Consider the following 27,272-nt stretch of genomic DNA (forward strand, 5'->3'; position numbering starts at 1 on the left):
TCTTTTATATGTAAAGAAAAAACGATATATATAAAATCTTACAGTATAATTTGACTAAGATTTGTACCAATAGCTAGCGTTCACTTTCTATCCAGAGAAACATTTCTCCTAATATTAAGTTTCATTAAATCAAATAAAAATAGTTTATTTGAATAATGATAACAAAAGTTAAGATAAAAAAAAAGTACGAACGCATTCTTAAGAATACAAAACTAGAAAAAAAAATGTAAACAATAAAAGCCCTAATTTTTCAAAGAAAAAAGTGTAAATTATTAAAAAAAAAAACGATAAACAGTACCAACGATAGTTGATGAAATGTGAATCAATTATTAAATACTAACATTTAGTATCGAAAAATGAAGTAACAACGCATTAGTAGTGAACAATGTAGTAACATTTTAATTTAATTTTAGTGGGTTTAAATACTTTTATTTTTTGTCTTCATAATATCTTTATTTTTAAAATTATAACAACTTGAAATTAATTTAAACTCAAATTAATATCAAAATAAATTAATTGGGTTCATAAATGAAAAATATCTCTAACTAAGTTCTTTATAAAAGTAACTGCATTTCAAACAAACTCTACAAATAGAAACAGCAAAGCACAATTACAACTATTGCAAATGCAAATACCACCTCCTTCTCTATTCTACCGATCCCCACCGGCTCCCAGCTGACATGACAATAATCATAAATAACAACAAATAAAAACAACATAAAATGCAATAAAAATGAACCAAAAGAATCTTAAATATTTTTTACAAATCGTCTCTACTGTATGTAATTCTGCAATTTTGATGGTGTGAAGAACTATGTTTTTCATTTTTTCTCATTTTCTTTTTTGAGAGCTTGACAGTGGTTGTCAAGGAGTTTTTCATTTTTCTCAATTCAGTGATTCCTTTTTTTTGTTTGAAAAAAGTGGCATCTCAATTTACTGATTCAAAACACAAACCGCAATGTATAGTATGATTAAAGGAAATTAAAGAAATTACTGCTGATTATGGTGTTCCATTTTCAGACAAACACACACAATATTAACTGGAGGAATGGAAACACCCCCTTTTAGATTTCAAACATATTTCTATTTTATAGATTGCAGTTATACAAGAGACCCGTTTTCTATTTTTGATATCAAGCTGAAATATAATTTCAGTAAAAAATGTTAGAAGGGAACGATTTGCTTAATCCTTCTTATCATTATCGTTCATAAAAACATGTTCATTTTTTTCGATGGAATGAAAAAAGAGAAACAGAACCCCTCCTTTAAACTCGTTTTCGATTTTCTTAGCCGAAAAGAAACGGAAATTAAAGAAAATGGAAAATGTTTGCTATTCCGTTTTGTTTGTTTTCCTTTTCATTAGTGAATTTTACATCGATCATTGTTGCGATGCATCTCATTAATCTGGGTTGTAAAAATGTTTGCTATGTCCAACTAGGAATGATCTCGTCACTTGGTTATTGTTGTTCTTATAGTTCTTGTAGTTCTTGTTGTTGTTGTTGCTGTTGTTGTTGTTCATTGCGACCTGGTCGAATAAAGAAGCAAGCAGCATAGGTGGTTGCAAAGCTGACAAAAATAGACCTGAAAGCTGCTCCCTTCTTCGAAGATTTTAGATGAGGGGGGACAGTTTGGCTTCTGTTTAGGATCCTGAAAATATATTTAAATTACATATATTTAGACTATAATTTATGCAGATTGCGACTAACATATAATGTGTTTTAAATGGATTGAAGCAGACCTGAGTTCCGGAATGACCTCAAATTGTTTCGGAACATAACCACTGAAGTTGTTATTTTCGATATTACTATGAAAAATACACATGCTTAGTGAACAAACAAATAAATATTGAAAGAACATAAATATTTACAAATTAAAAGATAATAGAGGCGACATACAGATTTGTTAGAGAGAGATTTGTGATGAAGTTCACCGAGTCCGTGAACTGATTATGTTGCAAGTATCTAAAAGAGAAGGGATAGGAGGAGACAATGTAAGCAGATTAATTATTATTTAATTGAAAATGTAGACTAAAAGAGAAAATACTTACAGAGAATGAAGGTTTTGTAATGAACCAAATGAACTGGGCAGATCTCCTGAGAAGCAATTGAATGATATATCCCTGAAAGTATGTTTTACGAAATAATAGCATTTAGATATTGCAAATGAAAATGTAAAGTCTTTAGTCAATGAATATGTACTTCAAATTTCATACAATATCTCTAAACTTGTCATGTCTGTGAACGCATTGCCAACTACCTCGGACAGATTATTATAGCTCACATTTCTGAAATAAATAAAGATATAGATAAATGCATCTTAATAAAGAATCACATTCCTTCTTTTTTGATTGATACTTGTATTTATTTGATGAATCTTACAGGTATTTGAGATTCTTCAAAGAAGGCAATGACATAGGGATGTTTCCCACAAGCTTATTAGATGCCAAATTTCTACAGAGCAGTAGACTAATTAGAATATTAATTTTGGATGTGAAAATTAATCTACGAATATAACATAGAGCAGAAGCATACATGAAAATTGCATTTGGGGGTAAACCAGAAGGTATCTCCCCAGAAATATTGTTGCAGCTCATGTCCCTGCACCATATATATAAGAAGCACATAACAAATTAAGTTTGTCACATTCTGATTTTCGTTAATCACAACACCTTCAAAGTTTACGTATTTATAAGGAGATCATCCTTATGTTCCAAATGTGTAATGATAGTTTGCAAAACATTAAAGAATCCATATTTTTGGAATTATGTACACAAAATGAAAAATGCATGAAAATAGACTTACAGCTGAGTGAGTGAAAGCAAAGAGGAGAGCTGAGAAGTCATTGTCCCACCAAGTCCAAGCCCACTTATCTCACTGTTCGAGTTTCTCATATATTGAAACAAATCAATCAAAATATCTTAAATTGCTTATGTTGGATTTGAACTATATATCACTAGAGTTAAGTTAAAAGAAGGTATATTAATTATTACATGGAAGTGATAGAAGAACCAGAGCAAGAGACACCTGTCCAGTTCTGACCACATGGGTCCCCTCCAGCTGCCATCCAACCAGTTAACAGAGTTGTCTGGTTCAACAACCCATACAAATCCTCCATTGTTTTCACTAAACACAGCAATTTACAAAATTAGAAGATACACAAAATACTAGTATAGTTATACCTCATGTGTATATAATCTGCTTCTTTAATTGTGAATCTACAAATCAGGCAACAAACCCTTAAATAAACGATGCAGTTAGCTAGGTATAATTGGCTAGAACTTGGATACAATATTTGTACTAAAATATAGAGATTTAAATGAAGGATATGGCAATCTCACATCCTTTCTCATTAATTCACAATTTCATATATAGGTTTAAAAGTGGAAGAAGCTGCAGTCCACATGCATCTGCCTATTACAAGTCTCTAATAAAATACAAGCAATAGATTTTTTTTTTTCCGCAAACTTTCACACCCGTAGGCTTTCATTATCACATAATCAAATAGTTACACCTGATTACACAATGCATATATTTCAGCAAACACTATTTTAAAAATTGAGTTGGATACGAGTACCCAGTATACCCGTCTTCCAATTTACTACCCCCTTTTGCTAAATAATCGGCCATAACATTTTGATTTCGATTGATATGTATACACACAAATAGATATTAATTATTACCATCTAAGGGATCCGTGTAAGAAGATGCACAGGAGAAGAGGAGAACCACATTTGCATACAAGCACAGATATAGAAGATCACTTCTTTTTCTTGTAGACATCATTCCTGGATCCTGATTTTTTTTTTTTAAAAGATTGAATAAAAAATTAGTAAGAATTATCAGAAAATTTGCACCAGGTTTTCATCGAATTCTTAAAGGTAACAATTAATTAGTGTCTTACGGAAAAAGTGAGATAGATTCCCTAAAGAGACTTAGCCAAATAAGTCACAGTTGATAAAGGAAATACGGAGCAAAATAGAAACGAAACTGGATTCGGACAGTCGAGCCCTTTTCAAATCAAAATTAAGTTAATTTTCGTCAATTAACTAACAGGTTGATTAAATAGAACGGCAATCAGTAGAAACTGGATCATGAGCAGCTACAATTAGAAAAAGAACAGAGAAAAACAAGAGAGATTCAAACATTCGCCTCAAACAAAAGCAATTGAACTCAAACACAAACACAAACACAGAATGGTCGAGTTATTAACGCTGAACGGATCAAGATTGAAGACGTACTTCGAAATTAGAATAGATAGAGAGAAGAATAATCGCACCTGTATTATTCTCGGATTTCTCTGGGAGAGTGACGAAGAAATTAAGCTGCTATTTCATATATACTTCTACTTGTAAAGAGACGAATTCATCTCACCTGAGTTAACTCAAATTTTGATATTAGATACGGACCGTCCGATCCGGTACGTGCATTTCACCTCGGGCCTGATTGGCTTGGATTATGATCACGGAGAGTCGATGAATATTCGCTTGGTACGGAGGTGTGGAGGAGCCGTTTGGCAGAGCGGACACGTGGAGGCGAGGAGGCCTAATATTGTTATTTTGTGGGCCTGCCCCGATACTCACAAATATTCGCTTGGAAGTTGGAATGGTGAGTTTAGGAATTCATATCACCTGAGGTAACATAATATTTCTGTTTAGATCTGAACCTTCCAATCAGAATCCGAACGAATATCAAATGAGCGTCTGCATTCCACCTCGGTCCTGATTGATCTGGATTATGTCAGAATTTAAACTCAAAATTTGAGTTACTACAGAGAATTAGAACTCAAAATTTGTACGGCATGGACGTACGGAGAAGGACTCGGTGAAATTCCCCATATGAATCAGTAAAATCGTATTCATAATTTTTAAACATACGAATAAATTCAAAATATAAATATTAACTGGATAAAAATATGAATGTAAATATATTTTGACAAAAGTAAAATTTATTTATATTTTATAAAATCATTAAATTGATTATAAATTAAATGTTTTGATACAAATATTTATAAACAACAAATAATTATTATAAAACAAATGAAATTCATATTATTTATCTAATAATAAGAATGAATAATATATTTTTTATAATAAAATATAAAATTATAATATACATCATTTTAATTGGATATTCATATTAATTTTTAGAGCAAAACTAGGGTGCAATGTGCTCACCCAGAGAGGCCGGTGAGCACACCTCCAAAAGACTATCGGATTCACTTCGAACTACAAATTTAAACCGTTGAAATCCATTTACATCGTGAGTGGTGTGTGTACATGTAAATTTTTTAAAGTTTTGAATTTATTTAGCACATGGTCAAGCGATCAAAATAATGAACATTTTATAAATTATTTTTTTAATCATTTTATGTATTAATTTTTCATCATTTTTTGACCGCTTGACCATGTATTAAATTAATTCGAAACTTTAATTTTTTTTGTATGTACATGCATCACTCACGGAATACTTAAATTTCAACGGTTTAAATTTGTAGTTCTAAATCAATCCGATAATATTTTGAAAGTGTGCTCACCAACCCCTCTTGGTGAGCACATCACACCCAAGTTTTGCTCTTATTTTTAAATGAATGTGAATGATTACTTGTATCATTTTTTTAATTTAAAAATTATATTTAGATTCATTTTCGCTATATAATTTGAATATCAAATAATTGAATTTTAATTTACAGATTATAACTGATGTTTTTATCATTACTCTACGTAAACTTGTTTGATAATTTATATCTCCTAGCATCTTCATTTATGAAATTAATTAGCAATTTTAAACAACGATCAAAGAGTAAAAACAAATTAATTTCACAACTACTAGATCATGTAATTGGTTAGCAATTATTTTGAATGTCAGGGCAGCGAATTTGATTGAATGTGAATGAGTGAAAACGAAGATGAAAGTGTCAAGTGAGATTTAAAAATGCAAATCGAGATTTTGAAAGTGCAAATTAAAATTTTATAATTCAGTTTGCAAGCCATAATATAATATTTTAATTTAAATTCGGACCTCCGATCAGAATCTGTATGCGTATGAAAGGAGCTACGTGTACTCCATCTTAGATTGGATTGATTTAAATTTTAATCAGGTGGTCCAGATCTAAGCAAAATATGGCAAGTGGGTCCGGATCCCCATAAGTATCTCAAAATTTGAGTTTGAATATGGACTGTCCAACTAAAATCAGGATTCAGGATCAATCGAATGATTCTGATCGAATGATTCGGATATAAATTGGTGCATGTTCTGATCATTACTCCGCTGCTCTCTCTTTGTTTCTCCTCTGATTCAACTTGAGGCATCTTTGTATATTACAAAGGTAGAGCTTCTCCTTTAATTATAATCAATTAATCACAATGGTCAGTCTATTATCCATTTTCATTCTTTTTTTAGAATTAGTGGCAGACTTGCAGTAGCTGTCAGAGATTTGCATCCTACTATTCATTTCAGTCCATATATTGTCTCATATTTATCGTTTCAAGTTTGTTGCATTGAATTTGAGTGCAAACTTGGAGTAAATCTCTAACATTTGAGCAAGGCAATGCATAAACAACACCCAAAGTCTTGTTAATAAACTAATAAGTCTCAGTCCTCGAGAACTCAAAGGAGAGATTTTTGGGTAACTCGGAATTTTGCAAATTTCTAGTGAAGGATGCTCACTGGCCACCACGTACCATGCCAACCCCAACCACCCGGCTCCTCTTCTTTATTAATTCTTCTCTTCTCTTTCTCTGACCTCTCTTTATTTATTCATTTACTTACTTTTTTTTCTGGGCGAATCCTTCGAAAGAGCCTCGGTGTAATCGTGAGTGCACTCGCGATAACAGCAAGGAGAGGAAACAGAGAGAACGGGAAAAGCTATGGAAGTCGAGAGAGATAGACTTTTTTTTTTCAAAAATCGAGAGATAGACTCATTTGGAAATGATAGTCGTAGAGGAAGAACAAAAGTTAGAAATGATATGAGTGGAGAGAGAGGAGCGTAAGAAGGCGCTTGATTGTGTTACAACATTTTGTTTCTTATTTTTTCATTTAACTAGATTTTCGCCTACAAATGTGCATAAATTGGCTGTTGATTTTCTATCAAAACTTCCGGCCCAATCTGCATCGGAATAGCCACATATATCATTAGGATTATTATTTTTCATCCAAATACATTTGCCGGGATTATTTTTTAAAAATCTCAAAATTCTATTTACGGTCTCTAAATGTGGTGTTCTTGGTGAGTGCATAAATTTACTAATTTGACTTATGGGAAAAGAAATATATTGACGTGTAACCGTTAGGTATATCAATTTTCCTACAAGTCTTTGAAATTAATTTATGTCTTTTAAAGGTTCACCATCTTCACTATTTAATTTGCATTTGTTGTCAATTGGGGTAGAGGCCGGTTTACATCCTAATTTACCGGTTTCTTTTAACAAGTCAAGTGTGTATTTTCTTTGACAAATAAAAAGTCTTTTATCCGAAGTGGCTACCTCTATTCCTAAAAGATATTTAAGGTATCCTAAATCTTTTATGTCAAATTTTTCCTTGAGTTGTTTCTTAATGTTTTGAATTTGCTCGAGATTATTTTCGGTAATTATGATGTCATCTACATATACTAAAATAATAGTATTGAAATTGTCACATTTTGTAAATAAAGAATGATCGGTGTTACTGATTTTAAATTTACAAGAAATTAAATAAGAGCTAAGCTTGTCATACCATGCCCGTGGAGATTGCTTCAATTCATAAATTGATTTATTAAGCCTACAAGCCAAGTTAGAATTTATTTCTGTAATATTCTGAAATTTGAGTCATTATTATATTAAAATATTTAAATATATTAAACCGAATTAGACATTTAATTCTCTTTTTTCGAATTAGACATTTAATTCTCTCCTTTTTAATATTTTATGAAGAAAAAAAAATATAAAAATTGAAGAGGCGCCAGAAAGGCACGGTTTCAAAGAAGTTTTTATTGCATAACAATTTTTATTTAATAATTATAAGTTACGGTTTTCAGACAGTTTTGTATTTGTCATTAAAGTCCTGATAAATGCACCTCTTCTACTAACGCACCATTTCGATTTACACTTTCATTATATATACATATTAAAGCAATAGAATTGATAGACTTCCCTAGCTTCTCTCTTTGTTTTATATCCGAGGCATTTCCCTTCTCTCAGTTTGATATCCGAGAAAAGAAAAAAAAATAGAAGATATATTTTATTCAAGTTTGGCCATCAATTATCAATATCCGATTTGAATCCTGACTACGTCGCAGTGATTTTGAATTGTTGTTGCAAACCGATATGAAATTTTGAATATCTCGCTATCAGGTAACCGGACTTCTCTATAATTGTGTTTTCGTTTTGTATGGTTGATTTGAATATTGATATTGCATATTGGATTATGATGGCATATTTAACGGGATAGCGAGTCTGAGGTTGGAATTTGATTTATCCGACACACGGGGGGTGCTAGTCGTGGTCGGGACCGATATGCGGGGAATGCTAGTCGCAGTCGGGTTCGATGGTTGAAGATATGATGTGACTTGTTTTATGAATAACCTAGACCGACGTGCTATTGCCGGTTAAATATGCATGCATAATTTGATGTGTATTTGTGTGGATTAATCCGGCCTATTTGAATAGTTATTAAATTAAGTCAATTGTAGAGAAGTGCGTCATTAAATAACTGGTTACTGAGCTTTGTAGCTGACTCCGTTTTGTTATTTTGTTTTTCTTTTTGTTAGCGACGTAGGTTGACGGGCCAAGGAAAAGTGTGAAGATGCTTATATAATCACGTTCCGGATGGTAAAAATCTGGGGTGTGACAGTTTCTAATCTATGACCGGGTGGTAATGTCATATACACCTCTTCTTCAAGTGTTCCTTGAAGGAATGTATTTTTAACATCCATTTGGTAGAGGTCCCAACCATTGTTTACGGCAATAGAAAATAAAATCCTTACGGTATTCATTTTTGCAACCGGTGCAAAGGTTTCGTTATAGTTTATGCCATAGGTTTGGGTAAATCATTTAGCTACAAGTCTTACTTTATACCTTTCTATGGTTCCATCACTATTGTATTTGGTTTTATACACCCATTTACAACCAACTAGTTTTTTTATTTTTTGGTAGGGAAACAATTTTCCAAGTTTCATTTTGTTCTAAGGCTTTTAATTCCTCATCCATAGTCTTACACCATATTGGACTTTTAATTGCTTCTTGGTAATTTTTTGGTTCTAATACTTTTTCAATACTAGTGAGAAATGTATGGTACTCCGTTGAGATGTTGTTATATGAAATAAAATCTTCAATTGGGTATTGCACCGAATATGTCACATAATATCTAAGTCTAGTTGATGGTTGTCGTTCTCTAGATGATATTCTTCTAATCGGTAAATTTTCTTCCGTTTCATTTTCATTTATGTCATCATTAGTTTCATTTTCTTGATTATTTTCAACTTGATGATTATTTTTAGGAATGAAACTCAAATCATCTAAGTAAGGTAAAACTATATTGTCATTTTGATTATTTAAATATGGTTGATGAAGTATTTCTTTTTCTTTGAAATATGGTTCATTTTCAAAAAAAGAAACGTTTTTAGAAAGATATAATTTCTTATTAATTGGATCATAGCATTTATAGCCTTTTTTATAATATGAATATCCTAAGAAAATAGTTTTTTATGATACAAAATTAAGTTTGTCATTCCTTTTGATATGTACGAAACTTGTACAACCAAATACTCTCTTATGGTTATAAGTGATTTTTTGTTGATAAAGAATTCCTAATGGACTTTTGTTTTCTAAATTAACACTAGGTAATCTATTGATTAAATGAGTGGCACAAAGTACGGCATCCGACTAATAAATTTTAGGAACATTATTTTGAAATAGTAAAGATCGTGTCATTTTTAATAAATGTCTATTTTTTTTCTTTCCGATACACCATTTTGTTCAGGAGTATTTATACAAGTTGTTTGATATATAATACATTTTCTCTAAAGAGACTTGAAAACTTTCTATTTATAAATTCGGCTCCATTATCTGATCTAAAGATTTTTAATTTTGCATTAAATTGTGTTTCTATGAGACATAAAAATTCATAAAAACAATCAAATACTTCATCTTTAGATTTAAGTAAATATAACCAAGTTGCTTTTGTAAAATCATCAATAAATAAAAGAAAATATTTGAATCCATTATATGACTCTATTGGAGCCGGTCCCCATACATCGGAATGTATTAAATTAAAAGGAGCTTTACTTTTGCTAGTATAAAGAGAAAAAGTAAGCTTTGTTTGTTTTGCTAACTTGCAAATTTCACAATTAGTACAATTAAAATTTTTAAAATCTAAAATACTATTTAAAATCTTGTCCGAAGGATGTCTAAGTCTCTTATGCCAAAGATCAGAGTTAACGACTTTTGCGGAAGCATAGAAATTTAATTTGGAGTTCAAAAGATAATGTCCATTTTCTAGAAATCCTTCACCAATCTTGACCCCGGTTTCCCGGTCCTGAAATACAACGTTTTTACAAAAAAATATTGCATTACAATTTAATTATTGTGTTAATTTATTTACCGAAATTAAATTTACGGGAAATGTTTCTAAATATAAAACATTTTTAATTTGTTTATTGCATAGATTAATTTCTCCTACGCCATTTATTTTTGCCTTCATTCCGTTTGCAACCAATACAAAATTATTATCATTGGTCGAGTTGAGCTTTGATAGTAGTTGTTTATTCCCAAACATATGATCTGTTGCACCACTATCTATAATAATTTGATTAGAAAATAAATTTTTTGAGTTAGAAGCAATACCACATATGCTGGGAGTATTCTGATTGTTCATCATTGCACAAAACTGCTGAAAATAGTGCTGCATTTGATCTCCAGGCCTTGACCTGCTTGAAAATGACTCATTTGCGCCAAAATTAGCCTCTGACCTGTTCTAGAGTGACCCGTCAGCGCCTGACCCGTTCTAGAGTGACCCGTCAGCGCCTGACCCGTTCTAGAGTGACCCGTCAGCGCCTGACCCGTTCTAGAGTGACCCTCCAGCACTTGAAATGGAGAGTCCATTGGGGGTCTCCTTATTGGGTCCGCCAGGGTGGTAATTGGATCCATTAGTAGTTTGGCTAGTGTTATTGGGTCTGAATCCATTTCCAAACGAACCCACTAGCCCATTAAACCCTTTCTCTTCAACAGAAGCAACAAACCTTCTGTTTTTTCACCGTTTTTTTCAAAATTTTGATTTTGATCATTTCCTTTCTATTTTTTGGGTCTAAGATGGGGATAGAGATGCCAACATCTATCTTGAGTGTGACAATTTTTTTTTACAATGATTACATTTTTCATTTTTTGATTGATTTGGGCGATTTTGAAAGCTAGGGTTTTGATTAAAATTGGAATTTTTTATGGCTAGAACATGGGTCTCGTGTCCCTCATGGCTTACAATCTGACCATTCATGGCAATTCTCCTACTTTCCTCTTATTAAATTAAACTTTTAATTTGAGAATAAGAGGGAAGTGGTACCGTGGTCATGATTTGAGATCTTACGGCTTCATAACTCGGGTTTAGACCCGCGAGATACTGAAAAATATCGTCTTCCTCAACTCGTCTCTGAAGTGTGGCCAAATCTGTTGTAATCGACCGGTAAGATTGAAGCTCATTGCGTTTTTGCTCAAGGGCACTAAGGTACTCAGTATGACTTCTTGACCCTTATTTTTCTTGTTGGATTTTCTGCATAAGTTGATAAATGTCTGAAAAATTATTTTGTTGACCATACATACTCTTTACCGCTTCCCATAGTTCATGTGCGGTTTCAGCCAACGTGAAGAGCTCGGATAAGGCCGGTTCCATGGAGTTGAGTAGTAAGGTAACAATTCTATCATTTGTAGTTCTCCACTTTTTTGTTGCTACTGTTTCTTCGAGTGTTATCTTGCTTGTGTCTGCAATTTCTGGTTTCTTCTCTTCACCCGTAATGAATTCTAACATTTCTCGACCACTCAGGGCCCTGGATGCTGCCCCTCCCCATGACACATAATTTTTGCCATTGAGCAAGTTATTTGTTAGCTTCGAGAAGTTTGATGCTTCTTCTTGAGCTATTTTCTTTTGCTGAAATATGTCGCGCTTTTTTAATTTTTTGGTCACAGAGTTTTGAGCTCTGATACCATGTTAAAATTTGTAAGAGAGAAGAGATGTAAGAAAATAATTTTTATTATTGCAATCTTAATTTGAGTTTTACATGTATTCCTATTTATAGAAGAATTCAAAAACTAGCCATTACACATTAATTACAATTACCAACTACTACCACTAACTTCTATCTCCTAATTTATTTATTACAATACACAATTTTCTCAACTAGCCGTTACACACATCTCCCTAAACTAGCCGTTATAATAATAATTAGTTATTTATTTTCAACAAACAATCATATGAAATGATTATTACCAAACATACGAGATCTAACACTTACTGGTTGACCCTAAATGCCTAGCAGATGGTACGATGATCGATAACAAACAGACAAGATTTAATCATTTAATACCAATAGATAATAATACAAGGTAAAATACAAATAGAAATTAAATCAAGTGCAAGAAGTAATCATAAAATAAACATACTCAATTAAACATCATAGGAATTCAAGCTATAAGCCTTTACCCTAGAGATAAGGGTATTTAGCCCGGACAAATTATCAATCAAAAGAGATAAATGAAACATAATACAACTCAATTGAAGAAGGAAGATGAAAGGAGTACACATTGAGTGCTCCCTTCAGCCTTCAATGAGTTGTACTATGCCCTTTAGTAGATTTCTCTCCTAATTTGACTTATAATAGGCTCTACCCCTGTTCTAAAGAGTTTACTTAGTAAATAATTGAATGATAAGCCTGTCAATTGGACTATTTATAAGCATCCCATACGTTAGTGGCGGTTCTTGCTTCTGATTGGTTCAGAAGAGTAGTGGAGAGAGGAATGAAAGATTTCATGATGCGGCAAGGCGATAAATTCAAAAATTTTGACCCTCTTATAAGCATCTACCGATCTACTTTATTATGCTAATTTTATTCAAACAATTCATATGCACAAATAATTATCTACTCATTCATTCATCACAAATCTATCTACTAAAGGTGATTTGGATATACCTCTACCAAATATCAATTTGGTAAGTAGAGAGAAATCGAATTCTCTTCTAGGTCTCTTGGATACCTTCGTTTGTCGAAACGGCCTCCTAGTGTTCACCTTGAACTAAACAAGGATTAGAAAGACCTTACTAGAGGTCTTAATCTAATATAAACTTAGAACCTAGTTAATAACCCTTCTTGTTCTTCCAATAATTATTCATTAGAAAAATTAATAATATGAGAGGAAAATGGGGGCGGCGGCTAGGAGTGAGAGAAAGAGAAGGAAATAATTTTTCAGAAAATTATTTGCTTAGTGAATACCTTCTGTACCTCTCCTTATATACAAATATACTAGGGTTTCCATTGTGTAACCTTCATAGTATAATTCTCCTTATTAAAACAGCCAACTCTATCCGCTGCTACAGTAACTGCTACAGTATCAGTCTCAACTCATATTAGTTTTGGGTTTTAATAAACTTATGTTATAACAATGTTTTGCACATTATTATATTTATGTGTCATGTATATTATACTATATAATATGCACCATATTATACCAAGTAATATATATGCACACTTCTCATAAATTTATCTTCATTCTAAGCAGTCATGATATTTATTTATCTCATGTATAACAATATACATCATATAAATAAAATATCATTCTTGTTTCTCGTTCAGTTGGTGTGACCTATATGAAAAATCTGTGTTATGTTAACAATGGCATAAAATATTTTATTACCATAAACTATAAGCGATATTCTAGCTATACATTATAGTTACCTAAATAACATAGATGTAAAGTATCACTTTTACAATACACGATCCTTTAAAGTAACGCTACAAATAACATTACCTGTGTCCATTCCTTGCCACATGATATTATGAATAATATACAAAGTCGGACTGTGTCATCTTTGTATTATATTTGTTTCTTGGTCTCTCAAGTAAATTATAAATATATAACTACACTTCAGTTATATTGCATGCATTATAATTATACTTTACCAAGGGGCCCATAAAATATCATTACTCATTATAAATGAGGGGCAATGATACTATTGACATATAACTTTCTCCCGCACAAGTTATATATAAGGAACTAATATTTTTATCACCACTTATGATAAGTAGCTTTTAATACTAATTACATTATATATTTCTCATGTGAAAAAAAAATATATCTCATATCTTAGAATTCTGAGACACAATAAAAATATTAATGACACTAATATAACACATATAATATTTTCATTCGTTATATCTGTTCAATATATGAAACATTTCATATATTCATGTTATTAAATGATAAGCATTTATCAACATTTATAAAACTACAATGTACTTTAATCAACATGACAAACTTATCATGGTATATCAGTGTTCCATGCTAATAACCAAGTTTGTGAACATTTTAGAGATTTATGTTTGTCATCATATAGAGTTTTATGGTTCAAAACCAAGAGCATTTTCTTGAACACTTCTATAGATAAACATAAATTTTATGGAACAAAATGCATGTAACATCCAATTCATAAACATAACATGTAAAAGTGATCAACATAAGATAACTTTTAAAACACATATCTAACATAGAAATCACACAGATGTCGAAAACATGGCTGACAAGAGCTTCTGGAATAAACAACGATTATCTGTGTGACATAATGAAGATGCTGCACGAGGCACCGTATGGCGTGGCCAATGCCATACGTGTTGTGTACTTAGCTGATTTTTAGCTTCTCTTCTCCATGCCGCATGCCATATGCGGTATAAGATGTCCAATTCCATATAGAGAATTCGTTTTCATCGAAATGTGGTGTTTTGCTCTGTTTTTTTTCGTGAAATCACTATTTTTTCAAATCCGTCAAAATCACTAAAAATACAAAAGAATTGAAAACTTATGAAAACAACTAACTAAACTATTTTTTGGGTCATTTTCTAAAATAAAACATGGCTTTTTTTACTATAAAATCAAACCCTATCACAAAACTGTTAGATCACTTTCAAACTTACAAAAACCAAATTACTTAGATTAGTGAAAGAATATAACTTAATATACAACTGTCCCTGCAGATCGACACTTTCTAATGATTTCTGTTCACATACATGATAATACATAATCAAATTTAGACCATAATAGAAGAGTTTTAGATAATGATAAATTAAGTATTAAGAGAGTCAATATTATAATTATTGCTCTCAAATATAGCACCCTCCTATTTATCTATATTTGTAAGGGCAAACTAAAGATATATAATTCTCTTAACTTATAAAATGATTTTCTGATGAAATAGTAATTATCTCATTGATTTGAGAACATTGACAGAAGATTAATTAGGCATTCCCAATAGTTCAATTCTTGTTGTAAGTTTGTAACAGAGATGTGGTTGTGGAGAGAAAATAAGATTCATGCAGATGAACAACCAGATCGTATACCTCAGAAGATATCTTGTCGCGAGGTGATAATTAATATTATATTATACCTTGCAATATTTGCAACAGTATTTGGAGCAGTATCTGGTCCTACGATTTATGATAAGCTCACATCTAATGGGCCAGATAGACAAATTCGCTTCTCCATCATATCCATGCCAGTATCTGGACTTAATCCCAATGCCTCGTCATCTCCGGTACGTACTTTCTTTTTGTCTCCTAAAAGATCATTGTATTCATATATATTCATCATCTTAATTAGTGCCATTAGTTGTTGTTATTACTTTTTTTTTTTTGAAATTAAGTAGGTATTCAACATCATATTTCAAGCTGAGGAAGCATTCGAAAATGGTACAGAAATGTGCCTTGGAATGATATCAACCACCATCTCATATCATGGTATGAAAATTGCAAAAGTTGACGAAGACAAGTCCGGGTGTTACTATATAGAAGACTACCAGATCAACTATGTCATTTCTGTACCAATGCTTGCATCTGTACCGAGATACCTACAGAAGCAATTCTGGAAAGAGAGAGAGATTACCATGTTCGATTTGGAGATGGATTTCCTAGATAACCCCCGGAACTATCATGTCTGGTGCAACAACGTCACGCTTGGAGCTATGGATACTCCGATACCATGCAATGTAACCATGTAGATTATTATACTGGTATTGGAACATACTGAAACTGGATGATACTGACTTTTTTATATATTTTTTTTAACAAAGATATAATAGGAAGGGATATATTATTTTAAGCAATATAACCTTCATTTTTCCCTCTTATTCAATTCAATCTTAACTTTAAGGAACTTCTCCATTAGAAAAGAAGAGATATATTTGTCAATTAACTTTAAATTAACTAAATAACATATTTAATGAATAAAAGGAAATAGAAGAAAAAAGTGTTTAATTTTTATGAGTAAATTAAATATTAAGATGTTTTAATGGAAACACCAGTGACAACAGAGTGGATACGTTGGTCTTAGACGAGAGAGTGAGAGAGAGATGGGTCGGTTTAGGGTTTAGTGCAGGTTTTTCTTTGAGCGAGTGACAGAGGAAGGAGAAAAAGAAGAAAAGAGTGACAGGGGAATAAAACAGTGATCAATGTCTAGTGATTTATGAGAAAGGGGAGGTAGTACAATTGGCTAGGAATAAGTCCTAGAGTTGTTGTATCCAAAGGTCGAGAGTTTGATTCCCCCTCATGACTTCGTAGCTTCTGTGAAGATTTTCAAAAAAATGTCTAGTGATTTATGGATGACATCGATTAAAATTGATTAAATGTGAGGCTGAGATCTTATCTGGACATATAGACTCTTTAGTCTCCTCTATTTTAGCGTGGTTTTATGAGTAAAGATGATATGAAATTGGATTCTCTGCTGTGATGTCCCGTACTTCAACAATACTAACTGATTCTCTTCTTGGGCTTATTTTTTAATTTCTTTTTTTTTCATTCAACCAGAATGAGCTAATATATGTAAAATAATCTCTAATCTAAGTAAATTGTCTTAATTATGCTATGGAAACTAGATGAACGGGAATCCATCCTTTTACACTAGAGGGGTATGAAATGCTCACCAATCTGGAGGAACCGAAAGGCCAAAGCATTTGATATTCCTCTAGAAACTTTGAATTCGACGAGATCCAACCAAACGATTAAAAATATGGAGGACATAGAGAACAAAAAATATGTATACCAATTTACTTGAATTAAATTTATATGTATACCAATTTACATATATCTATATCTATTAGAATGCACATTGTATTCAGTAAATCTTCTTGAATTAAATTTATATGTATACCAATTTACTTTGTCAAAAATATGTTAGGTTGATGAACAAAAAATTTATTTATTTGTAGTAAAATTTCAAAAAAATAATTAATAATTTTCTAAATTGCATATTTTATTAATTTAAAAAGTTATGCCATTTTAAAAAAAATTGTTGATCCTATAATTGATAAAGTTACAAGTTTTTTTATGCTTAAATGGAAACAAAATTAATTGTTTATTTTACATTTCATAAAAAATGATTGAAAATAATACAAACAATGAAAAGTTAGGTCTTATATCAAAATGAAATTAACTACCTGATAAGATGGGTTAGTTTAGACCAATTTAAGCTAACACATAAAAGTCAGGTTATTCTATTTTAAGTATAACCTAAAGCTCTTATTCCATTATTTAGTCCACATAACCGCAAATTATAATTTTATTCATAGTACCTTTTATCAATTTAATTTAAGCATATGTAAAATAGAAAATTTTATAAAATGTCCTTCTTTGATAAATCTTCAAGCAAAATACCCTTCTTCTAAAACCTTTGACAAAATATCTCCGTGCATGGACCTCACTTCTCCATCCCATCCCCCTCCCTCTCCCTCTTGTTCCTACTCTTACTCTTTCTTCTTAAGATGTGTCTTCGATAAACATTTAATCTCCCGCTATTGCCTATTGACTTCTTTAAAAAAAGAAAAAAAAAAAAAACTCCCACTTTTAAAATCTTTTATGTTCAAATAATAATACATGGATTGAACTGTATAAATGTTCTAAACCTCTAATTTCCAAACGCTGGTATATATCGCTATTTTCATGACCCCAATATAACTTTAGAGCATGGCAATAACCTCTGACTTTTCATTTCTAAAAGCTCTACTTGCTCCTCTAATTAAACAATGAGATTTTGATATGCCCATTATTTAGTATCTAATGTGAATGTCGTAAAGCTAAAGAACAATTACCATGTCAAGTATCAATTGTAGAAAGTATATATTATGGCCATTACTAACCACCTGAATTGTGCATTTCTAATTTAACAACAAAAGGGGATAATTTGTCGCTTGTCCTACCTCTTTATATTTAAATTATGAAGTTTTCAAAAGCTATTGTCCTAATTATAGAACATGTTCATTTGGTCTAAATCTAATGTTTCATAGTCTTGTGCATTCTTTTTTATTAACAAACAACGCTCCAAATTTAGAATCATGTTTGCATAGAATAATTAGTTTGTACTGCATTCTGTTTTTGGCATTTTGAACCCTGTTTCAATGCATTTGATTTTAAAAAAAAAAAAAAAAAGGTGCGTAGATTGTAATGTATTGCCTCTGTTTATTGCTCTGCAAATTCGAAGAACAATGAAGCTTAGAACTTATCCAAACTTATAGAAAATATATGATTTCAATACCGGCGTTTCTTCTTCAATTCTTTTTTAATGGTCACGACGTAGGCAGCTAAAAATTGAATTATTAGCTTCGAAGCCCCACGGATTGAATTGAAGTCAAAAGATATTTGATTAGGAGAAATTATATTTACTAATTTTGATTTGGGATGAATTAAGAAATCAGATTGGGAGTAGGAGTAAGGGGGAAGTGTAGGAGGAAGGGGGAAGGGAGGTGAAAGTAGGGTTCACATGGGTATTTTGTCAAAAAAAATTAGGAGGAGGTATTTTGCTTGAAGATTTATTAAAGAATGGTATTTTACAAAGTTTCTCCATGTAAAAGTAAAACACACAAGGAGTGTGTATATGTGAATTTTGGTGATTTTGAGATCACAAATGAAGCCCAAATTTATGTTGTCTTTGGTGCTTTTAGGACTTCAAATGCAATCCTAATTGATTAAAATTATGAATAGACACAGAAAAATGCTTTAACTGCATTCATTAGATTTCATAGCAAAATAGTTTGAAATGATACTGGAAAAGAGAGTTTCGGGGCTGCTTCAACAGTTCAAACTTCAAACTAGCTCAGAAGCTCTCTGTCTTGATTTTTGTTTTTAGGTTTGTACATTTGGATGGTTGTTTTCGAAAAGTGACAGTTTCTGAGGGGTCCTAAATGGACAGAAAAGCCCGTGGACAAACGGACCGAGAAGATAATTAATTGATACTGGACGAGTTGTGATCTGAACAGAGCCCAAAGTTTGATCCATGTTCAAATTAATTTTTACATCCCAAGCAGATCTGATCGATTACTTAAAAGCCCATTGAGCAGTTCTTTCCTGTCCATTGAATTGTCCCGTTTGAGCAACTCAATCAATCTCTCGCTCTCGGACTCTCAGTCCGCCTCTCTGTCTCGCTCGCGCCGGCGCCGCTTCTCGTCCGTGGTGACACCTCTCCTCCGTCACTCCGCCTCTCCTCCGTCACGCCGCCTCTCCTCCGTCACGCCGCCTCTTCTCTGTCGCCACCGCCTCTTCCCCTCAAGGTACAAACTTTCCTTTTGAGTTCGGACATAGTAGACTAGTAGCGATGGTTTTGGTTTGCCTGCTGAGAATACGATGAAATGGATTCTGAATCGATGCTTGGGTATTGAGAATACTAATTCATATCATCAGAAATCAATAAATTTAGATATTTTCTTTGAAATTCCAAATATAGCATGTTAATACCATTTGTTTTACGAGTATTTTTTTGGGCCAATAAAGTTTTATTTTTTTAGATCTGATACAATTTACCTTGACCTGTACTGTTCCCGTTTATCATTTTGCTGATGCGTATTTGCTCCACTCGTTTTGAGAAATAAAAAGTTTGAACTTTTTTTTTTTGTGATTCTGAATGATTTGATAGGTCATGTAGTTTTTTGCGAGAATTCGTTGGATCAATTCTCTTCGAATTGCATCAAAAGAAATCAACTCCTGTCGCCGTGTGCATTCCGATCAGAGGATTTAAAGTTTCATCAATTCTATTTCTTGTTTTAAAGGAGGAATTTGATTTCCGATTTTAAGTAAATCGTGACCAAAACCCTAGAAATGCCACCGCTCAGACCGCCAGCACCTCGCATTCTCTTAAACAATGTTTCGTGCATGCGCAATGCACAAATCGTGCTTCGCAACATAAATGTGTCGATGCACGATGGATCGGCGCTGGTCTTAACTGGTGCTAACGGATCAGGTAAGAGCACCTTTCTGCGCATGCTGGGGGGTTTTTCGCGCCCTTCTGCCGGGGAAATACTGTGGAATGGGCATGATATCCAATCAGGTGGTGTTTTTCAACAGTATAAGTTGCAATTGAATTGGATGTCGTTAAAGGATGCGATAAAGGAGAAATTGACAGTACTGGAGAATGTCCAGTGGTTTGAAGTACTGGAAGGGAAGATCGGCAAATCTGAAGGTGCCATTGAGCTTATGGGTCTTGGCAGGTACTTTTACTTTTACATAATTTTTAATTGAAGTAAAAAAAAAAAACCAAAAAAGAAAAATAAATCGTAAACAGAAGCATTAGAAAATGGAACCTGAAATCTGCAGCAGATAGTTTGGCAAGTGTGGGACCTGGATTAGCTATCAATTTGATGGCCATATACTAGACTAGCTATTGTCAATCAGATTTTAGAAGGCAACCTGGATGTACTGGGCTATATCAGGTTGTACACTTGTACCAGTTTGGTGCTATTTTTATCAACTATTTTCATTTCTGTGTTTTCTGGTACTGCGGGTCCTTGTCTAAATTAATGCTTGGTATTGTGCTCTCAATCTCAGGGAGGTAACTGTAGAGGTGCCAGATGAGTGGCCAGGAGAGTTCAGGTCGGGTTAAATGGAAGCTCAGGTTAATTTCAGGTGGCTGATCTTGTTGATCAGGTCATTTTTCAGTTTGGATTATGCAGGACTGGGTTTGGTCATTGGGATTTTCAAATTCTAGTGTCAATCAGATTTGTTTTTAGGATTTACTAAGATTGGGTTACATTTTCATAGTTTTAGGCTTCAGGTTCTTCCCTGGTACCATTTATTTAGGATTTAGGTATTTTTTGGTGGTCAGTGTTTTTGGACTTGCAGCTGATTGGGTTCAGGTTTGGTTGGGTCTTGTTCAGGATTCAAACTGTTCCCCTTTTAATTTAGGTCAAATTTCCCCACTCTAGGTTCAGTACAAGCTCAGGATCAGTTTACTAAGTGCAGAACCTGTGGATGTTTTTAGGCTTATGAATGAGAAGGCGAGAATGTTGTCAATGGGCCAGAGAAAGAGACTGCAATTGGCACGCTTACTTGCAATTGATAGACCGATTTGGCTGCTTGATGAACCATCTGTTGCGCTTGATGCTGAAGGGGTGCGATTGCTCGAGCACATCATAGCAGAGCATAGGAAAAAAGGAGGTATAGTTTTTGTGGCCACACACTTGCCGATAGAGATAGAAGATGCAATGTCCCTTCGCCTTCCACATAGGTTCCCTCGAAGGAAGACTTTGGTTGATCTTGTCCACTGATTCTCTTTCGTTTTTGTCTACGTGTTGATATTTTGGAAGGTACAAGAAGGAATGATTTTTGTGATCACAAACCATACACTTGGCTTGGTGAGAAATAACAATACTGGTTTGTTCCCGCATTGGGCCGTTTTGGGAGAAAGTTTTGTGGATCTTGCCCATTTATTTAAATTGGCAAAAGAAATTTTTCCCACATTAGTCATGGTTTGTTTAGGTCGCTCATTTATGCGTTTTATATTTGTGAATTGTTTTCTGAAGCTAGAAGGATGCCATGCAAATTCTAGCAATAAACCAAAAAGAAAACTTCAACTATGCACTCCATTGAGGTGCATTAATAAAGCTTCAACTTGTCCTTCTGCTGTTCTGTAGATCATCTCGAGGGAATTGGTAAACGTTTGGTTCTGTTATTGCATTAAATGCTTTTGAAAAAGAAAAAATATGGTGCTCTATCTCAACGAACTTGGCTGTGACTTCTTGTATGAGAAACTGGATTATTTGTAGTTAGGCTTCAAATAACTTTTGTCTGTGGAGTATATCACAGCTGAAAAACGCCTGTAAATGTCTCTCGGGTTTAAACTAAACTCGGAACTTTTTTCTGCAAATCAGGTCGCTCCATTATCTCCATAAAAAAAGAACATGATAATGGAGCGACCTGATTTGCAGAAAAAAGTTCCCTTTCAACAAGTCTTTCACATTCCCTTTCAACATTCTGACCCAAGATAGGCTACAAATCTTTCACATTCCCTTTCAACAAGGTTGCCGCATGTGCAAGAACAGCTTACTCGAAACTGGTGTCCACCTTCTGTTCTTCTGTCCCTATGCACGACAGGTATGGGCATTACTTGCATCAAGGCTGAACCTTTCCATCTTAATCTCGGGTGTCCGAATTGAAGATGTATGGTATTGTTCAAGGGAAGGTAGAGGGAGCAGATCAACCAAAGAATGGTGTCTGTGGTTTTCCTGTGCTCTATAGCATATATGTAATGAATAAAAGATAGTGTTGGTAGCTCGATATTGTTACAGTATTAGCTGCATTGTTGGTTGGTTACAGGAATGATGTAATTTTTACTCTTTTGGGTCCTGTTCTGTAAATACTCTCATCAATAAGAAAACCTTTGGCAGTCACTGCCAATTTCTCAAAAAAAAGAAAAAAAGAACATGATAAAACAAACAAGTATGGAGCAGAATTTTACTGATCACTTGGAAAATTGGTGGGATGCACTAAAAATAAACTATTTCAAATCAAGCCCAAAATTTTACTTAAAAATAGTTTAAAGTTTATAAACATATTGTTTATCTTACTAATTGTATACCGAATTTCATAAAATTTATGATAAATGATCAAACTTACACCAATTTCATTATTTTTCAAGTGCATGATAGAAACACAGTATCAATCATGCTCCAAATATTGGATTTCAAAATTAAATCTTATTTTTAAGGATTGTCAAAATTATTAAGTTAATTCACTTTCAATGTCCCAAGTCCCAGCCCTTAAAAAATTCACCAAAAGTCACATACAAGGAAAAAAGGAAAAAATAAATAATAATATACAGTGTAAAGGCCGTTCAAGAAGCCGCAAGTGCAATATGGAAGGTAGGTATAGGTGTATAGCGCTAACAGGATAATCTCTATCACTGAAAGGAAAATGCAACCTCCAGGATGATAATACCAGGGAAAACATTGCCCCTTATACATGTTAGTAGAATTGTAACTACAATATCGTTGACGGCAATTGCAGAAAGTGGATCCTGGTACAGCTCTAACCATTCCATTTTAACTCCTAGGTCCACATGCTGTATGGCTGGGCAGGATTGTAATTTTAGTTATTGACACCATTACTAGCACAAGAGATCAGTTACATTTTTTTTTTCAAAAACTGCTACAAGCAAACTCAAAACACGTACTATAAACTACTCAGCAGTTGAAGTAGGTGTGCATGAAGTCATATTATGGTGAGGCATCCTCTGAAGCTATCTTCAAGATACTTCAAATCTAGATTCCGGCCTGAAATGAGAAAGAAGATTGAATGCAAGAGTGGATAAAATAGTAGTTGTAAGAGTGTTTCAACTCTAATTTGCAAAATCTTGCATAGTCCACATTTGAATCTAAATATGGACCTGTAAAGCCACATATGTTTGGTCACAGTTTAACGACTAATATAAAGTCAAGTCATTTTTTTATATTTATCCATACACTACTATGATTCATATTCACGTGTACCTATGAAGACAAGCTTATTAATCCGCTCCTCTGCCTCGCGCCACTCTCGTCCTGGCACAACCTCGTACACTTCTCTAACAGCCTGCTTTAGAGGAACAGATCAAAGTCAAAATATTGCCGCACTAATTCAGGAATACTATGGTTCTGAATTTTAAAAACAACACAGGCAGAGTATATGTCACACTTAGATAGCTATACCCCATCTCAACTTGACACTGCCTACATTATGTATTAACTAACAATATAGATACGATTTGACCATTAATAATGTATACATCTTAAACTTATGAAGAATTATAGATAAAATACTTCTTTAACCTAATGCACTCCCTTCCAACCAACCCAACTTCAAAAGTTATTCTAGAAGGAAAAGCCAATATCAACTATTACCCGATTTAAAAGTACCCAATCCAACCGGAACATGAACATCAGCACATCCCTGTGCCAGAACCCAACTGTAGAGTCACAAGCCAATAAAATAATAACAACAACAAAGTTCCTGTGTAAAAAATTGTGAGTTGCACAACACAAAAAATAACCTGTATTGTATGGATCTGATCTGAATTATGTACATCCAAAACACCTTTACAACGGTAGATGTCCATGCTAGATCTATTTTCCCACAAAAGATCTTCAAGCCATCTGTTGACCTGCAACAAAATATTGGACAACTCACTATAAGGTTCATTGCTTTCAACAATAACAAAACCACTTTAATGGAATACAGAAAGAAAGGAAGGAAGAATACTTTATTCAAATCAACTGGGTATGGCTGGTGAATGGACAAGGTGGATACACCAGAGTCATGCCGGCTACTAGATGGTAATAACTTGCTGTTCTCCAAAAGCTCTTCCAAATGAGTGTTACTCTAAAAAAGTAAAAGGAAAAATGCTTAAAAGTGTAAATAGACTGTGCTGTAGTTGGTCTAAGAAAGGGGAAACAAAAAAAAATCAAGTTCTATGGTTTTACTGACCTTACCACCGTAAGACTCACAATTTAGTATTTCATCTAAATCAACTAAACATCTTGTGGTACATATTATGGTTGCAAGAGAGTTAATGCCATGAATTTTCATTTTTAAGTCTTCCAACTCAGTTGTCTCCTTCTCATCAGAGATTAAATCAATTTTGTTCAAAATAACAATGTCCTGCAAAAGAAGGGAAGAGAGCAATCCAGAAAAATTAAAAAAAACAACAACATATCAATAGAAGTTAAAGAGAGAGTAGTTGTCGGTATTGCGAATCTGGTCAGCACCAAATCACATCATTGACTTGGAACTATTATAGTTACAAATGGACTGGTACTAGTACAGAACTGAAATTCTCTATTTTTTACACTTTTGGGACTTAGACAAGGCTCTAAAATTATCTAAAAATCAAACAAAAATAGGAGGATTGCAGTTTGATCCTCTAACCAGCCAGCTGGTAAAAAGTAATTTTCTTTTTCTTTAGATGATGTTATTTTAACTAAGGGCCATAAGAAACAAAATCATAATGGAGAAACACAAACCGCAAATGCAATCTGAAGAAAAGCTTCAGGGAAGGAACCGGAATCAACATGCTTGCTGATTTGAAGCTTTAAGTTCTTTGCATCAACAACCTATTTAGAGAGGTGTAGATATTATGATTATGGTCATGCAACTGAACTAAAGAGGATCTTAGTCAACTGACAGTTACATTTTTTATACACCAATATACCATAAACAGGCCTCGTAAAGGACTGACATTATTGAGTCAGTATTGGAACTTTTTGTTGGTACCTGTCCGGTCATGTGCTTCTCTTTTCATTCAAACAGTGGCAAACCTTGACCACTTTGTTAAGGGGACCCGCTATACAAGCTAAAAGGCTTTCTCAAAGTTTGACCCTGAGTTCTTGTTCTTTGAGTGTGTGTGGGTGGGTGGGGATGTGTGTGTGTGTTGATATAGTAAAATGTCCATGTAATAGTTGTAGAAGTACTTAAGCTTTTTTTAACAAAGAACACATCACCAACATATTTTATTTTATTTTTTGGGAGCGGAGGACCCCCCCCCCCCCCTCCTCCTCCTTTCTTAAGATCTAACCCTGCATAAGGACTCACGGTAATGATAGAATCAAGCTTAATAGCTGACTCTAGTTGATCATCCAGCCATAGAATGGACACAAGAGGAGCTGGGTCGGCTAAACCAGTAGTCTCTAGTAATATGTGATCGAGCCTGCGCAAGTGCAAACAGGATATGAAATTTACAATATTAACCGCAGCAACTTATATTATTAAAGAACACAATAGATAGAAAAAATAAAAAATAATGATCAATGGCAATTCTGGGTGAATTAGCCTTTGTTAAATACTTAAAATAAAGCCAACAAAAATAAATTTGTTCTGATGTATCCAAGTATCCAACTATCAATCTAGCATGGACTGAAATATTGGTCCATAGCCACAGGAATTGCTTCTATTTATGGATCTAGGCACTGGACTAAAAGTAGAAAATTGTTTTGTGAAAATAAAGAAGATAAATTTAGAATGAGACTCAGTATTTTGATAGTCACATAAAATCAGAAATCTGAAAATTGAAGCACAAAAAATACAAGGCCTGAAAACACACTTCTCTTTCCTCTGCACAAGTTGCTCTAGTGCTTGAACAAGGCTATGCTTGACCGTGCAACAAACACACCCATTGGCCAGCTCAACCCACTCTTCAACAAGTGCACCGCCTTGTCCTTCATTGATCATAGCCCTCTCCACTCCAATCTCCTCCCCAAATTCATTCAGTATCACTGCAATCCTTTTCCCGTGCTGTGCATTCAGTATGTAGTTAACCAGCTGGAAAATAAGAGACATTAAAAACCAAAAAGTTTGATTGGATTATTTGAGACTTAACCATGAAAAGTGGAGCTGAGAGAAGAACTTACAGTGGATTTCCCCGCGCCGAGGTAGCCGGTGATGACTGTGACTCCGACCGGAGAGTCGGCGACTGATTCCGGCAGCATTTCGTCAGTAACTTCGTCCATTGGAACAGCAATAGGAGGGTTATCGTCTTCCTCCTCCATGCCTCTTTTAGATTGAGGTGCTCTACGTCTCTACGATGAACTCAAATTTTGAGATGAAATTTAAGAATTCCGGTTTGGCGTACCTCCGTAGTGAGGAGAAGCTCCGTTATTTTCCTACTTTCTTCTTGTCTTGTTTATAATATATTTTGGAAAGTGTATGGGCCGGGCTAACTCTTTGTACAAATTTGTCTGGACAACATCCGGCCTCATATTGAATATCGGAAACGGGCCGGAAAAGGTGTCAGAAACACACAGCAAACACAGTGGCAT

The 27,272-nt window shown here is 33.6% G+C and overlaps 3 protein-coding genes and 1 long non-coding RNA gene across 4 annotated transcripts; 2 read left to right on the top strand and 2 right to left on the bottom strand.

The window, feature by feature from the left end:
- Positions 1-816: 816 nt before the first annotated feature.
- On the bottom strand, positions 817-4,423 carry LOC144552045 (protein STRUBBELIG-RECEPTOR FAMILY 2-like). The gene is made up of 11 exons (XM_078300144.1): positions 4,276-4,423; positions 3,680-3,791; positions 2,990-3,122; positions 2,802-2,873; positions 2,532-2,597; positions 2,379-2,450; positions 2,213-2,284; positions 2,048-2,119; positions 1,896-1,961; positions 1,739-1,804; positions 817-1,647 (listed from the first exon to the last, which is right to left on the bottom strand). The coding sequence occupies exons 2-11, from the start codon at positions 3,780-3,782 to the stop codon at positions 1,470-1,472; spliced, it is 900 nt and encodes a 299-aa protein (XP_078156270.1). The 5' UTR covers positions 3,783-3,791; positions 4,276-4,423; the 3' UTR covers positions 817-1,469.
- Positions 4,424-15,552: 11,129 nt separating this feature from the next.
- LOC144551222 (uncharacterized) lies at positions 15,553-16,344 on the top strand. Its single transcript, XR_013510784.1, has 2 exons — positions 15,553-15,761; positions 15,873-16,344. It is a non-coding gene; the product is annotated as an uncharacterized LOC144551222 (long non-coding RNA).
- Positions 16,345-19,577: 3,233 nt separating this feature from the next.
- Positions 19,578-22,113, top strand: ABCI1 (non-intrinsic ABC protein 10). Its single transcript, XM_078298990.1, has 3 exons — positions 19,578-19,763; positions 20,126-20,696; positions 21,467-22,113. Exons 2-3 carry the CDS (start codon positions 20,308-20,310, stop codon positions 21,750-21,752), a joined length of 675 nt encoding a protein of 224 aa, XP_078155116.1. The 5' UTR covers positions 19,578-19,763; positions 20,126-20,307; the 3' UTR covers positions 21,753-22,113.
- A 1,512-nt stretch (positions 22,114-23,625) lies between these two features.
- LOC144551146 (Cobalamin biosynthesis CobW-like protein) lies at positions 23,626-27,121 on the bottom strand. The gene is made up of 9 exons (XM_078298987.1): positions 26,865-27,121; positions 26,558-26,775; positions 26,050-26,164; positions 25,482-25,571; positions 24,946-25,119; positions 24,721-24,840; positions 24,512-24,622; positions 23,973-24,054; positions 23,626-23,756 (listed from the first exon to the last, which is right to left on the bottom strand). The coding sequence occupies exons 1-9, from the start codon at positions 27,000-27,002 to the stop codon at positions 23,695-23,697; spliced, it is 1,110 nt and encodes a 369-aa protein (XP_078155113.1). The 5' UTR covers positions 27,003-27,121; the 3' UTR covers positions 23,626-23,694.
- Positions 27,122-27,272: the final 151 nt, after the last annotated feature.

This window comes from Carex rostrata, chromosome 3 (assembly GCF_964058835.1).
Source record: "Carex rostrata chromosome 3, lpCarRost1.2, whole genome shotgun sequence".
NCBI lineage: Eukaryota > Viridiplantae > Streptophyta > Magnoliopsida > Poales > Cyperaceae > Carex > Carex rostrata.